Genomic DNA, 16,808 nt, shown 5'->3' with positions numbered 1-16,808 from the left:
CATCAGTACAGCTTCTAAGAGACATGCTTTAGGTCCTCAGTGTATCCCTAATGGGGCTTTTTCATTATATCATGATATTAGCATTGTATGTGAGTTTTGATATATGGGGTGCATATGGGAAATAACAGATAAAACTGAATATTGTGGATCTTATTCAGTGGGTCTCTGAGTCCTTGCTTCCCTCAAACTTAATTTAGGTTTTTGGCATGTAGATATTTTCAGTGCAGTCCAAACCTAAAGAAGCTAGCAAACTTCTACCCTATTCTGAAAAGCTCCTCCCTTGTAGAGGCGGGTCGGGGTGGATGTATATGGGGACACAGTGAGAGGGAGAATCTTGGTTCCTTCCACTTTTACTTATGCTGGGGAACTGCAGAAGGAAGAAAGGCTGCACAACTAAGATGCCCTAGTCCCTTATGTTTATCCTAACAGAGTTTCAGCAGCGTCCCGCTGGACAGCTCCAGGAGGCATTGCCACAGCGGTTCTTAGCTCTTTTCCCCTAAGAATTCAGAAAGAAATTTTGTTTGCAGGAAAGCTCTAATTCTCTCCCTCCTCCCCACCCCACGTCCCCAACTGCTCCCCTCTTTCCTACTCCCAGCCCCTGCTGAGATTCGCAGCACCAGGAAGAATTACTTTACCAGTTTCCAGGTAGACAAAACCTGCACTTTGAGAAAAGGAATTAAAGCATCTGTCACAGAATGTTCTTTCTTATGATAATTTTTGCAGGATACTTTCTCTGGTGACAGAAACTTGACGAAGAGAGGAAAGCTGACCAAACTCATCAAGTCTTTTCCTCTTCTTTCCTCAGTGTTACAGAACGCACGAAAAACTGAAGTGGATTTTCCAGTAGTTAAGACTATGGTTACAAAATCTCTTTTTAACCTTTCCCTGCAAACCGATGGGAATGAGAGCAATTTGTTTCCGGAGGTCTTCGAGGCAGATTCCTTGCCTTCCTCAGAACAGGGCACAGCGGAGTTCGTGATCCGCTGCGTAATCCCGTCATTGTACTTGCTTATTATCACAGTGGGTTTGCTGGGCAATATCACCCTAATGAAGATCTTCATCACTAACAGTGCCATGAGAAGTGTTCCTAACATCTTTATCTCTAGCCTAGCTGCAGGAGATCTGCTGCTTCTGGTGACCTGCGTGCCAGTGGACGCCTCTCGCTACTTCTTTGAAGAGTGGATGTTTGGGAAAGTGGGCTGCAAACTTATTCCCGCCATACAGCTTACCTCAGTGGGAGTTTCTGTGTTCACTCTTACCGCGCTTAGTGCAGACAGGTAAGAATGTCAACCTTGTCACTGAGACTTTTTAGTGTGTGTGTGTGTGTGTGTGTGTGTGTAAATTGGGACGGTGAAGAGAGAAAAAAGGAAAGTAAAAGTAAAGGGAAAGGAATAGGCAGAGGAAGAGAGCTAAGGAGAGAAGGAAGAAGAGAGGGAAAGAGTAAAGAAAGTAAAGAAATAGAGAGGCAAGCACAAGTAAGAGATAGAACAAGATAGGAAGAATGTGTAAACTGAGTTAAGCTTAATTTAAATGTGATACAGTAAAACATAATTTAAGAAATTTATTTAAGAAAAGAGCAAAGAGTGCTTGCAATCCTTTTCTAAAATGCATTTATTAGTACATCTCTACCAAGACTCTTTATAGCTAGTTTCACTATGTTGGATGGTAAAAGTTCAATTTCAGGTGTCTTTTGAAGGAAAGAAAAATCTTTAAAGTGAGAATATATATTTATCTTTTAATGAATAGGGTAGCTCGATAGTTTAGAATATGCCTTTAAAGTATCCTCCTAAAATATTATTAATATTTTGCCTTTTCACTAATGCATTACTTTCATTGTATTACTACTCTTTGAAGCAATAGCAATTGCTTTTACCCACTGTCTCAGTACTTTGAACATTTTAAACCTATTTGATACCAGCAATTTAAGAACATACACTTTCCATAAATTTGGGATGTGCTAATTGGTTTTATTTAGATACAATAAAGCAAATTAAAATTCAGCCCTATGCAAAATGTTTTCAATACAGTTTACAAACATTAAATAAGTTGCAGAGCAGGTGCTGGGCTTCACTGATATGAGGAAATTCCCCACCATGAGTTTCCTATACAAAAAAAGCCCATTTCACTCTTTAATTATATATAATGTATATGTATATTATATATAATTCATATGGGGATGCATAACTATTATAAGTTACTTTAAGAAGAAAGATATGCTAGAATGTCATTTAGAGCTTGAGGTCAGTGAGCCAAGCTGTTAATTTTATAGACTCAAAAAGCAGACCCAGATATGTCATGTGACTTACCTAAAGTCATAATTTATGGTATGGACCTACCAGGTATTAGAACACTGATGTCCTTAATTCTAGTCCAGAATACTTCCATTAAAATTTTGCTCTCATCCTTTCAAACTCTTAAGTAGATATCTAAGGGTTTTTTGGGATTTGGCAAAAGGAATAGGCAACATTTCCACAGAAGGTTGGAAGCAGGGTCTGAGTATATCTTGTAATATGAATGAAATGTGCTAATCTGATACTATAATAATCTGATATGATATACACATATATATCAAATATATATTATATAATCTGATATGATACATATCAGATATGACATAGTCTGATATGTCAGGAATTCACTATGTACTCCCTAAGCATTTGAATATTAGGTCAATTCTAGGAAAAATGATGTAATGTGGATATAAAAATAAGTATGGAAAACTGAGGTTTTTAAATTTCTTAACCCATTAAGTTGCTGATTAAAAAATTTGGGTTATTGAATTATCTGCATAATTGTATTAATTCCTTATGTTGCTTTGTCAGTTAAGAGTTGATCAGAGTTAGCACAAGCATAAAATGAAATATAGAATGTCATTCCAAAAACTTTAGACCCAAAGCATATTTCCACAAAGAGTAGTAGAGTTGATCTTGTCTGAATTATGGAGACAGTTTATTTGATTCTATAGGTTGCTTTACTCAGGTGGACACAACTCTTACTGTTTGTTTTAACATGTTGAGGATTTCCCAGAAGTGTGAGAAACTTAAGATGTTTCTTTTTTCTTACCTTTTATGTATGGATCCATTTTTACATGTTTTAAATTGAAATTGTACCATGGTGATTTTGGACAAAATTCATGTATGGATCTTACTGCAGAAGTTCTAGTAATTTTTATCATTATTGATGTGATTTTTTTCAGACATGAATCTTAGTATCCCTGTAAGACAATCCTGAGTTTACCAAGTTGATTTTCCTAATTACCAGGGGAAAAAAATAAAGTTGTCCTGTCTCAAGTTAGATGCTCCATTCTGTTTTCTTATCAGATATTAACAGACAGCAGATAAGTATCGGTGGTTTCCATATAGACTATATTTTAGTGAGTTAATTACAATAATTTTAATACCATATAAGAATTCTTCCTTTTATTCAATTGACTTTGAGATATCTTCCTCCCTCTGTGTTGGTGTGTGCTTAGGGAATAAAGCATGATCTTAATAACAATCCAGGGAAAACAAAATCAGATAATTAATTTAAAAATCTAGAATGATTTTCTAATTATCTAATTTTTTTTGTTATCCTTATCTTGTTCCTCCTCACAAAGGATGAATAATTAGGGGGTAATAACAATGGTGGTGGTGGTGGTGGTAGTTGAAAAATATATGTTTGAGTCTATACTCTGAGTCTATCACTTTGTATCTGAGGTGGAAGGCCTGTTATATAATATAATGTTATATAATATAATATTATATATATATATATATATAATATAAGTCCTCTGGGACTGGAGTTAGTCCCATTATGTGAATCAGACTTCCCAAATCTTTCAAAGTTGTTTGTCTTTACATTATGGTGATTTAGAAATTGTTTTTCTGGTTCTTTTCACAATTTTAGAAAACCTAAGGTTGTTTCTCTCTTTTTTATACCACTTTTCATCCCCAAGTAATGGTTGGTAATATATTCTACCTTTGTGTCATTTTCAAAAAGCTCATTTAGACAATTTTTTGGAACTTGGAACACATTTTATTTCTTATTATCATTTTTAATATGACCATAACAATCATTTGCAAAAATGGACATTTCATTATACAAAGAAGATCAGGGAAGATGATTTTTCAAAATATCCACTAGGTATCTTTCCATTGCTCTTTGAGCAAGTAACCTGTAATTTTTATTCTTCTGGGATTATGGTGTCATATGATTTTGAATCATTTTGTAAAACTAGAAACTATTGTTAAAATATATACTTTTACAGTAGTGAAAAGCTTGTATCCATTGAAGGCATTGTGCAACTTCCCAAATCGGATCCAGCCCAATCTCCTCCTATTCATTTCTCCAATTCCGCAGTCTGTCAAAGTTACCTACACTAATGGATTGATTTAACTTGCTGCCTATTTAGTGGTGATGTTATATACTATATATAGTATTTTCTGGTTCATTAAAGTGCTTTAAATAATATTTCATTTGATCCCCACTATAATTATGAAAACAGGATATTATAAATATTATCCTTATTTTATAGGAGAAACAATGTTGCATAGTGGATAGAGAGCTATCCTTGGAGCCTTGAGGGTTGGGTTCAAGTTCTGTTTCAGATATATACTGACTATGTGACTCTGGGCAAGTCACTTATCACTGAACTAGGCTATTCACAAAGACTCTAAGGTGTAGATAGAAAGAGTGCTAACCTGCATTGGTAGAAGGAGGGTCCTCGCCCAGAAGTTCAATATACAAATGAAATAATAGGTTTAATCCTTATCCATATTTTACAGATAAGGATACTGAGGCTCAGGGATATTAAGTAACTTATTTCAAACCTGTGGGGATTTGAACTCAAGTTCTCCGCCCCAAAATCCAGTCCTGCTTTCATTACAAGTTGCCATTATAATATTATGCAAATTTTGTCTTGAGTCTTCATTTTACTATTCATTTTATAGGTATCACTTATTAAATATACACATGCACCTGTACACACACTTATATAACATTCTATAATATAACAGCAATAACAGAATAATCAGAAGAGAAAGGAAGTTATGTGTGACCTATTTCATAGCAGGACAAAAATCCACATGCTAAAACAGCCCAATAATATTTAATGAAAACTGCATTAACCAGCCTCAGTGACAGAACAAGAATCTGAATATAAAGAGAAAATTGAAACAATTATCTTGTTAATTCATATAAAACTCTGATATTGAATCAAAGGGGAATTGGGCTTTTTTATTCAGCAAAAACACTCAGATATTTGAAAATTTCATAGTGACTGGATCAGAGAAGATTCATCTGATAAATCTTATTCTTCTGGTTGCCTTTTCCTGGGCTCATAGAGAGGCCATAAACACAGTGGGCTGTAAAGAAGGAAGCAGATTATAGAAAGGCATATAAGCTATTTACACAGTATAAAACATACAAATGGAGGCTTGATAAAATACATCAGTGTAGATAACAAGACCATACAACTGAGGTCTCAAATTTTGATCAAATCATTCTGTTCAAGATACTCATTTAGGGCCTATATCATATTTTTATATAGGGATAGAGGTTGATAGCCTTTCTTGGGGCTCTTATACTTCTCTCTTGGGTTATGTCTACTGTCAAGCACATGTAACAGACTCTTTAAAATACTTATAAATTGATATGTGTACAGCTGTCCTTTGAAAGGAGTTATCTATCCCTGGAAAAGGCCTTTTGGATCCATTTTATATGATCTAATTTTAAGGGTTCACCTTATACATAACAACTGGGGTATGTCTCCATGTTGTGATTTACAAGATAATTGGTAAAACTCCTTTGTCCCAAGTGTCTTTCTTACTGTCATAATACCTGAAATCTGACTCCCAGGCCTCTCTTGCATTGCTTCTTAAAGGCATTATAAGCTTTAATAATTTTTGCTAATTCATTAGCCTCTGAAACAGATATTTTAGGGCAGGTCTGACCATGTTACTACTGTGTTCAAGTATCTTCAATGACTCCTCATTTTTCTTTATTTAAAAAAAAAAACCCAAACCATCACTTTTTGTATTAAAGTTTTCCACAACCTGGTTCCATCCTATCTTTCCATTTTGGGCAATTATACATCACCACTCCTTTTGCACTTTATGTTATAGCCAAATTGGTGGTCTACTTGCTGCTCCCTGTCCATGACATTCTTTTTCCTATTATTAAGCTTTTGTAAAGTCTGTTTCCAATGTTTGGAATGCATTCCATCTTCACCTTTACATCCAGGAACCTTTACCTCCCTTGAAGGATCAGGTCCAGTCCCATCCCTTTCAGCAGGTCTTTACTGCTTATTCCATGCTATGGATGATGACTCCCCATTTCTCTGTAATTATTTTGTAGGTATCTTATGCTATTTTCTATGAATATACTGAATCTCTTTCCCTAGTAGAATCTAAACTTTAAAGGGTCAGATATTGTTTCATTTTACGTTTATTTGTATCTCTAGCACCTAATATTGTGTTTGACACAAAAAGGTACTAAATAAATGCTTACTGGTATTAGCTACTTATTTGATATTTTGTAGTTAAATTAAAAAAACAGACATTATGGGAAAGAACATAAAAAATAAGAAACTAGAGAATAAGACTGATGGAGAAAAAGGAAAAGAGAGACACTTAAAGGGGAGGTTTAAGGGCATCAGCCACAAACCTGCTTACATCATGATTTTATCCAGTCAACTCCCTCAATAACACCAACAGCTGACATTTACATAGTCCTTAGTACATTCATGTCAATAACTCTGTGAATTAGCAGAATCATAGGCCATATGTCTAGACCTAAAGGAACCTTGTATGTAATCTGAATCCAAATCCTTAATTTTACAGTTGAGAAATTGAAGCTCAAAGGAGTTAGGTAAATTGCCCAGGGTCATAGTAAGTAGCCTAGTCACTGGACTTGAACCCTAGCCCTTTGGTCCAGTACTTTCCCCACTATCCCACATTACATGGTCAGTTGATCTAGTCGATTCAGTCAAATAACAGATTTGTTAAAGACAATGTAAAACAAAGAAAGTTCCCAATCAATTTAACTCAGTCAGATAATTGGTTTAGTTAGGGCTATACAATCTAGTTAACTTTCTGTAAGTCGGTTCTTATGAATGATGATATGACAGCAGAAGAGTCATGCTTCAGTGCAGCAATATGTTCATTGACTAGAAACAAATCACTATAGAATTCCTGACCAAGAAGTGACTTGGGGGTCATCTAATATGCCATCTCATTTTACAAATGGAGAAACTGAAGGCCAGAGTAGCTAAAAGGTCTGGTCAGATGCTAATGACAGGCTTAGAATAAAATTTAAGGTCTTTTTACTCCAAATCCAGTAGCTTTTTTTTACTACTTCACATCCTATCTCATGCTTCTTTTTTTTTTTTTTTTGAATTCTTTCCTTAATTCTCAGATCCAATTTCCCACTTTCAGTTCCATGTATATGACTCAGATATATGAAAGTGCTGCCTATAACTACACTTTGATGGCTTTATTGGACTCTATGTGTACTCCATTTGGACCTTTTCACTATGATTTTGGTTTCATTTTTCCTCTTTTTTCAACTTTGCCATTTTTCTGCACCAATGATCTATGAGTTACCATTTCCTGTTTTCCCTTGCCACTTAATCACGTCTAACAATAACAATAGCTTACATTTGTCAGTTTACAAAGTTTTTCCCTTTGAGCAATCCTGAGAAAAACATATATGGGTATCATCATCATCACCATCTTTTTATGAGAAGCAGTATGCTCTATGTGGCAGAATAAGTGTCCATTTTGGGTAGTACTTTAAATGAAGCAAGCCTCTTTTTGAAAAAAAAAAAGCCATTAAAATACTGTGAAGTAAGAATTAAAGTTATGGATCACTCAAAGAACAATGGAAAAATACAAAGTGGAAATGGGCAAGACTTTGGAAATGCAAAATCGCACAGGGGAAGTAACATAAAAGATGTCCTTAAAGAAATACATAGCCATTAAAAAGACAGGTGGGCCATAGCGAAAACAAGTATTAACTAATAGCTTGTTTACTCCAGTGGTATATTTGTAAAGACAAGAAAACAAGAGGAAAGCCTTTAGTACAACATGTTGGTTCACCTTCCAATAGAGGAGTACTAGAGTAGTAGCAAATGTGTACAATATGGAGAGACATAAATGGGTGATGATCTTATCATTAGATGGAGTACCCAAAGTGATAAGATCACAGTTCTATCCAAATACTGAAATATCTCTTGTTATCAGTAAAGTAATCTGCATAGAAAATAAGGTTTGTCTCAAATGATCTGCTCTTGATAAGGCTGTATTGATTTTTGGTTTTCATGGTTTCCATTTTTAAGTGTTCATGGACCACTTGCTTTCCAAGAATAGATAATAAGCTCACTAACCTATAGAATAGATAGTTTCTACCATCTTCCTCCACATTTTTGAAAATCAGGGCGACATTGTTCTTAAGTATTATTCTCTAAAAATTTAAAAAAAGCACACGTCCATGCTTCATAGTTTACCTCTGCCAATTTTTTCATAACCTTAGAATTTATTTTTCAGAACATTAGTTTGTTAGGGACAGGAAACCTGAACTCATCTTCTTACTTCCTTGAAATACTACTCTCAGTTGATAATTCTCCCTACTTCAAATTTTTTCCTCTTTGGAAGGGAAAACATAAACTAGAGTTGAGTTCTTCTTACTCAGAGGGGTTATCTTCATTTCATTGGCCCGAGTAGTTTTTTATCCCTTCTTCAATATTCCTGTTCTCTCCTGCATTGCTTAAATATACTGCTTTGGATTCTTATCATTCACTGAGAGCCTCAACTCATCTTGACACAGTGTTGACACAATTGACACAATTCTTACAGGAATATACTATTCTTTAATTTCACCTTCAATTATTTGCCTTTGCTTTTGTCTTAGCTAAAATGGCACAATGGTTAGAATGATAGATCTGGACATCTCATCTTCCTGAGTTCAAATCTGGCTTTAGACATTTACTATCTGCGTGGCCCCAGGCAAGTAATTTAAACCTATTTGCCTCAATTCCACATCTGTAATATGATCTGGGGAAAGAAATGGCAAACCACTGCAGTATCTTTACCAAGAAAACTCAATATAGAGTCATGAAGAATCAGACAGGACTGAACAACAAAAACAAGAAGTATCTTTAGTAAATGTAATTAAAAAAACCCCAAGTTTATTCATATATTCCCTGTGCATCCACATCAATATCTTTGAGCAGATATCATATTCCATTCTCATTGGAATAATTTTTTCATTTTTTTAGAATTTCTATATTGCAAAGTTTCAATTCCTCTTGGGATGACTTCTTCCGCATAATTGTAATTGTAACCTAGTTATACTTTCTCTCAACCTGGCAAAAATATATCCTCCTGCCATTTAGGGCAAGTGTTATACTACGTTAAGATTTCATTTCCTTTTCTTTTACTGTCACTATGATAGAGTGATCACAACCCCAAGATTCCTGTCATTTCTACTTTAGTAAGTAGCTCTTTGTTATTGGCTTAAACATATGAACAGGCCAAGGACACACTTTTGTCATTTATTCTACCATTTGAGGAATGAAATCATCAGCAAGGAAAGTTACAAATTTATCAGATCTTCTTATGAAAGAGAGAGAGAGAGAGAGAGAGAGAGAGAGAGAGAGAGAGAGAGACAGAGAGACAGAGAGAGAGAGACAGAGAGAGAGACAGAGAGAGAGAGAGTTCACCATCACTGATGTCATACTTAAGTGCCAGTTTTTTAAAAACCTATTTTACAAGCTCATATCATTCATTTGTCTATAGAGATGATATGTAAAATGCATCCCTACAAGAAAATTGATTCTCTTTATTCCTACTTTGATTTTCACTCAGACGTTTTTTACTATATTTCTTCCCTTGGGTTCTAGAAATTTTTTCTCATGAATTATTCTTGGTATACAATAGTAGTCTCCATTGACTTTTTAACTATTCTATTCCTTTTGAATAAAGTATTTCATTCCTCAGTCAAGTTTCTAGACACAAGTCCCTTTTAAATGATTCCCAGGGATGACTTCTAGGTCAATTTGTTTCCTTGTATTTAGTATCTCTAACTCCATTTGTTAGCCAACTTTTGTGCTTTCATATATAGTTTTCTAAATCCAGGAATTTTCTTTATAATTCTGTATGTGTATTATCTTTACTTTGCTTTAATACTGTATTTGACACTCTATACTTCTCTCAGCCTCAGTTTCCTCAATTATAAAATGTGGAATAATAATGGCAGCTATCGCAAAAGATTGTTGTAAGGATCACATGGGATAACATATATATATCACATTGAAAACCTTAAATTGCTATATTAATATTAGCTATTGTAAAAATATTTTTCATATACTGGTCTTACTTGGGTGTTCTCTGTCCCATGCCAAAAGTTGTCACTCCCTGTATTTTAATCTATGGTATTAAGATTCAAGTCAGTCCAGACACATTTGCTTAGCTATCATTTCTTAAAACTGTCTTTCTTTTCTGAATCTCCCAAGTTTAGTTCACAGTAGTGATGAAGAAACAGGTGATAACCTGTTTCCTCAAAGTATTTAGTATTTTTTTTAATAGTTATTAGCAAAGCTTTTTAGGTTCTTTTTAATAACATTATTTGTAACCACATGACTTGCCAGAAGTGGGTAAAGGTTGATAGATGATATCTTTTAGGAAGCTCTCCTTCAGGTCTCATGTACATGTCCCAGGAAAACAGATCCATCTGTTGTTTATGTTAGGTCAACAAATACTTTAAATACAACCTCACAAGATTGGCAAAAATGTCCCAGTTTTTTAAAGATGGAAAAGGATGGACTCTTCAAATTGCAGGATATTTATTTCGACCTCAATTCAAATGCATTATTTAGGAGATGGCTTGTGAGCTTTTTAGAAAGGGAAGTGTTGATCACCAGGAATGAGTATGGCTTCTTCAAGTATAACCTCAATTCCTTTTTTGACTTATTTAAGAGATTGGTATGGGAGAAGGATACTATAGACATTGTAACCTTCATTTTAACCAACAATTAACAAAGTGTCATGCTGTTATTATGGATAATCTCTCCATTTCCCCCACATCTCTTCAATGTGGACTACATGGTAGTATAGTTAATATGTAATTAATATTGTTATAGTCAGTTTAAAAACATCCTAATGACTTGACATTAATAGAAATAGTTATTGTTTTATTGTCAACTTAGTGGACACATTTCCTGTACTCAAGAAGCCTATATGGCAATGGATGGGAAACAACATATAAATTGGAGCTTAAAAAAGATATAAAGGGAAGACCCAGACCCAGAGTGGATAGAGTACTTTCCACTTAGGGATTCCCCTAAATACCCAGCCATGATCTCTGGGTATTCTAACCTCTGGTTAGAGAGAGTGAAACAGAATTAATTTCTTTCACTAGGTCAGTTGTGCAAATGCCTTAGAGGCAATAGATATATAAAAAAGAGTATCCCTTTTATTATAAGAGGTGATACAAACTGAGTATCAGAACAAGGGGTCCCTAACTCTAAGAGATTTAGCTAGTCCCCCACAATCCTATACATCCCTCACAAGAGGGAGCCTTTAGATCTTCTGGCTAACTTATCAACTCCCTATATCTATCTAGGTGTTCCCCAAAAGCTGACTAAGCTACCTATCTGTGGCCCTTAGTTGGTTAGATTTATTTCAAAAGCTGTCTCTGAAAACTGTTATGACTGATTTCAAATGGCCAAGTTCAACCCAGGAGGTCTGACCCCTGAGATAAAACCTCAAAGCTGATCTGACAGGATTTTTGAAATCACAGAAGATATTGTCAGATCCTTTTCTAGATGTTTTTCATTCAGAGTACCTCCACAGATGATTTAGGGGTTTACTCCTTCTCCAAAGTCAGGCTGAGGTAGATGATCTCTGACAAGCCCTTTTTTCCTTCACCCTTCCAGACAGAAAGAGGGGAACCTCCTACAGGAAGTCACTACAATAGCAGTTGTCACTTCCAAAGTGTTCCTCCTCTGCCTTCTGCCTGCTAAAATCCTTTAGCTTGAGTTTCTAGTATGTGCCTTATAGACACCCTTCCACTTCTCTTAAATCTTATCCTATCTCTATCCTTTTTCATTACAAGCTGGAAAGGGAGTGGATAAGTATTCCAAAGCACGGTTTGGGAATATCTGGAAAATAATGTGAAGGCCAGTTATCAGAAAAATAAAGTGAAAGCTCACATGTCAGGGGATTGGGAAATAATGTCCAGTGTTGTGGTGACAGTTTAAAGATAGTGGCTATAGTGTACACACAATGATAGAGAGATGGTTGGAGAGTGGTGTTGAGGCCCTGTTCCCTGTAAAATAAGGTAACATCTCATTGATCAGATAGTATCCATTTTTCCTCTGTCCAGATCAGATAACATCCAAAGTATGGGGGTCAGTTCTGGGCCTCATATTTTATGAATCATTGATTTTCAGAGTTATTGTAAATGGGATTTCTCTTCAAGTACTAGTCTAGTAAGTAGCCAGTGAAGTACTTTCCATATCTGAGACAATAAGATTTTTTTCCATGTATGTATAATCATTTAAAATTTATTTAATCAGTCAATTTAGAACATTTCCCCCTGGTTACAAGAATCAGGTTCCTTCCCTCCCCTCTCCCTACCCCCTCCTGTAGCCAATGCAAAGTTCCACTGGATTTTACATGTGTCCTGATCAAAACCTATTTCCAGGTTGTTGATGTTTGCCCTAGGGTAATCATTTAGAGTCTGCATCCCCAATCATATCCCCATCGACCCATGTGATCAAATAATTGTTTTTCTTCTGTGTTTCTACTCCAACAGTTCTTCCTCTAAATGTGGATAGTTTTTTTTTCATAAATCCCTCAGAATTGTCCTGGATCATTGCATTGCTGCTAGTAGAGAAGTTCATTACATTCAATTATACCACAGTGTATCCATCTCTGTGTATTATGTTCTCCTGGTTCTGCTCCTTTCACTCTTCATCAATTCCTGGAGGTTGTTCCAGTTCACATTGAATTCCTCCAGTTCATTATTCCTTTGGGCACAATAGTATTCCATCACCAACATATATCACTTTCTTCAGCCATTCCTCAATTGAAGGGCATCCCCTCATTTTCCAATTTTTTGCCAACACAAAGAGCGCAGCTATGAATATTCTTATTCAGTCTTTTCCTTTATTATCTCTTTGGTATATAAACCCAGCAGTTCTATGGTTGGGTCAAAGAGCAGATAATCTTTTAGGACCCTTTGGGCATAGTTCTAAATTGCCCTCCAGAATGGTTGGATCAATTCACAACTCTACCAGCAATTCATTAATGTGAGACAATAAGATTTTAAGCTTTAACATTTTATGATGTTTAATTTTATGATAGAGACTACTAAAAGAAAGGATGAAACAGTAAAGGAAAGATCCTGTTGATTTTGACCATCCCACTTTTGAACTATGTAAGAAATTTAAATAAGGGTTTGACTAAATATATGAGAATTCTGAGACAGTACTGTGGTTGTTGATTTAAAAATATTATACATCAAGTCAAATTGAATTTCAGTAGCTTTATTTACAAAGTGGTGGAACAAATGAAGGTAGAGAAATGCAAAAGAGGGTAGAGTAAGAAGTCTAACCTATCACCCTAAATGTTGCTCCATCCTGGGCTCAACCCATTGTAACAGTTAAATTTTAGGGAAGATGGGGAGACTGAGGCAGGTAGAAATTAGTTTCTCTCTGCAAGGAATATTATATTTTTTAGAGGTTTATTGAAGATTAAGGATTAAAGAAAATACAGGATAAGAGACATGTGTCCAGGCTATAGAGAGGCCTAGACACAACCTCACCTACATTCTGAAAAAAGCCACGCCTGCCCCACAAGGCCTTCTCCAAGAAGGAGAGGCCTCTCTGGAACTAATTTCTCCAGAATCCAGGAAAGGTCAGCTTCTCAGTCACCTAAGTTAAAGCTCCAAAGGAGAAGATCCAGGAACAGTCCAAGAGCCAAAGTCCCAGGTTGAAATCCCAAGTCATAGCTCCAAGCTGTAGTTGCAGCCAAAGATCCTCCACACCTAAAAATTCAGGCTGAAGGCCTCTTGGATAGGATGTTCAGGACTTTTATAGTCCTTTTTACATGTCACTTCCTGTCCTTTCCTCCATGTTATGGGAGTCAATTGCAGTCTTTAAATTTGCTTAGCACTGCCCAGGGGGTGGTCAGTTGCTTATGGAGTTGTCACCCACTTTTAGTAAGTGGCTTGGTGACCTCCCCTACTTAGTGTTAAGTAGGGGTGTTTTCATTTTTTGTTGATTAATTGTAAAATAGGGAAGGGGAGAGTTAATCCTATCTTCACAACTATTTTTCATAAACTGGAAGGAAACTTGGCATGTCATCTAGGCTATTCTGCTACTCTAGGGTTTTATTACACTCATATGATCACAATTAGATTGACCCAAAAAAAGAACAACCAAAAGAAAGGAACCAAAGAAAGAAAACTTAAAGAAAGAAGTTCTATTTCTTCTTTTACTCACTTCATTCCTTCATTCCTTATTTTCAGGTAACACTTCCTAGTGAAAATGAAGTTCTTTGTATTAAGCTTAATCCTCTTCTGTTTTACTAAACCTTCTAGAAAGAGGAAAAGTTTGTACTAAGTAAATATTATAAAAATGTGAGCTACTACTAATCTAAGTTGAATATTTTTTATTAGACAGATTTTGTGAAATTTCAAAGCAGAATTTAAGAAACATAGAATTTAAAGTTTTCAGTGTATATTCAGATTTTTACATGTTACTTAGCTTGTCAACATAGAGTTAAAGGTAGTCTCAACATTCCAACTTGTACATCTTTCAAACTTACTAATATACACAATCAAAAGTGAGGACTTATTACTCAAAGGGTACAATGACGGATTATTAATATAGGTAGTTTTTGGAAAAGTAAACCTTTTTGTCTCCCAGAACTAATAACTACACATTGGAAGAGCCTAATGGTATGTGACATTGTTGTTTGGTTCTATAAATCAATCAACCATTTTATCAATAAATATCCATTAAACAGCCACTATGTTTATGGCTCTAAAGATACAAATGTAAAAATGAAACAGTTGTAACATCAATAAACCATGGTGATCAAATGTTAATGATGTTATTATCAGCAATGCAAGGATCTAGGACAATTCCAAGGAACACATGATGAGAAAGGCTATCAATAACCATAGAATGAACAGACAGAGTCAACATATCATTCTTCACTTTAATTCTCCCATGTTCTCTAGTGTAAGTGATATGTGTCTTTTTAAAAAAAACATGAACATAGAAATATATATATATATACACACACACATATATATATATATATATATTGTATGATAACACACGTACAACCTATATTATCCGCTATCTTTTTGGAAATGGAGGAGTGAGAGGGAGGGAAAGAAAACATGTGGATTACAACATGTCAGAAAATAGGAATCATTCCTCAATTGATAAATAGTCAAAAAATATTAATAGACAGTTATATATACATGTATATATCAAAACTATGCTAAGATATTATCTCATATATCAGATTGGCTAAAATGATAAAAGGGCAAAGTGGCAAATGTTGGAGAGGATATGGAAAAATAGGGACAATAATGCACTGCTGATAGAACTGTGAACTGATCTGACCATTTTGGAGAGCAATCTGGAATTATCCCCAAAGAATTATAAAATTGTGCATACCTATTGACCTAGCAATATTGCCACTAGTTTTACCCCTAAGATGATCATGGGGGAAAAGAAAAAGAACCTATGTGTTCTAAAATTATAAAAACTCTTTTTGTGGTTGCAAAGAAGTGGCAGCTGAGAAAATGCCCCTCAGTTGAGGAATGGCTAAACAAATCATGGTATATGATGGAATACTACTGTACCATAAGAAATGAATGAACTGATAATTTTTTTAAACATGGAAAGACCTACAAGAAATTATAAAGAATTAAATTAACTGAACCACGAGAACATTACATATAGAAACAGAAATATTGTTTGAAAAATGACTCATGTACATCTACCTCCAGAAAAAGAACTGATAAATAGAAACAAGAAACTGACTTTCTGTCATAGGATGCCTTCTCTAGTGAGGGGAGTAGGGGAAGGGCAGAAGATAACCTGAGAATTTTAATGTAATAAACAAACAAACAAATAAAGAAAAAGAAATAAAGAAAAACTATGGAGGTGGACTACCTAGAATGAGTAGTAGGGGTATGTTGTGATTTCACACAGGGCAAGCCAATTTTCATGGATGAGAAAATGGCAGTGATTACTTCTGCATGGTGGAAAAGGATACCATGTGAATTCTAGGGTAGGGCTGACCTACCTAGAACATAGGAGGTGAACAAAGTGTGAGCATTAGTGGTTAATAAAGACAGCCTTTGCCTACCTCACAATTTGCCCTAATTTAAGCCTTTTGTAATTCGTTCAGGTAAATAAATGAAGGTTTAGTATAAAGAGACTATACAGCAGCCCATGAGAAACTCCTTAGAATAGAAAATATTCAGGTCAGATTTTGACATTCTGAAAGAGCACTGAAAGAAAAATAAAATAGAAAAATGTTTCTTATTGTTATTTAACATATATCAATATATTATTAACTAAAATGTATAATATTAGATTGAAAACCAAAAATGATTGCATATAGGTTAACACAGACAAATCAAGAGCAGAATCATTTATTAAAGGATGCTTTCTACTTTAAAAAAGTGAGTGGATTAAGGCCTTGTTCTAGGAAAATTGATAAACTCTATTATTACTTAAAAGAAAAATAGCTTTGGTTTGTTGAACTGACTTATGAAGAATATCTCACCACTCAAGTACC

At 35.0% G+C, this 16,808-nt stretch overlaps 1 protein-coding gene across 1 annotated transcript in view; it reads left to right on the top strand.

Moving 5' to 3' along the window:
- Window positions 1-383: 383 nt before the first annotated feature.
- The window catches only part of NMBR (neuromedin B receptor), a 32,653-nt gene continuing 16,228 nt past the window's right edge, over window positions 384-16,808 (top strand). Inside the window, exon 1 of the mRNA XM_001380878.3 lies at window positions 384-1,277. Coding sequence (XP_001380915.1) covers window positions 856-1,277 — 422 coding nt within the window. The 5' untranslated portion in view covers window positions 384-855. The remainder of the gene's footprint in view (window positions 1,278-16,808) is intronic.

This window comes from Monodelphis domestica, chromosome 2 (assembly GCF_027887165.1).
Source record: "Monodelphis domestica isolate mMonDom1 chromosome 2, mMonDom1.pri, whole genome shotgun sequence".
NCBI lineage: Eukaryota > Metazoa > Chordata > Mammalia > Didelphimorphia > Didelphidae > Monodelphis > Monodelphis domestica.
This window is presented reverse-complemented; position numbering and strand designations above follow the sequence as displayed.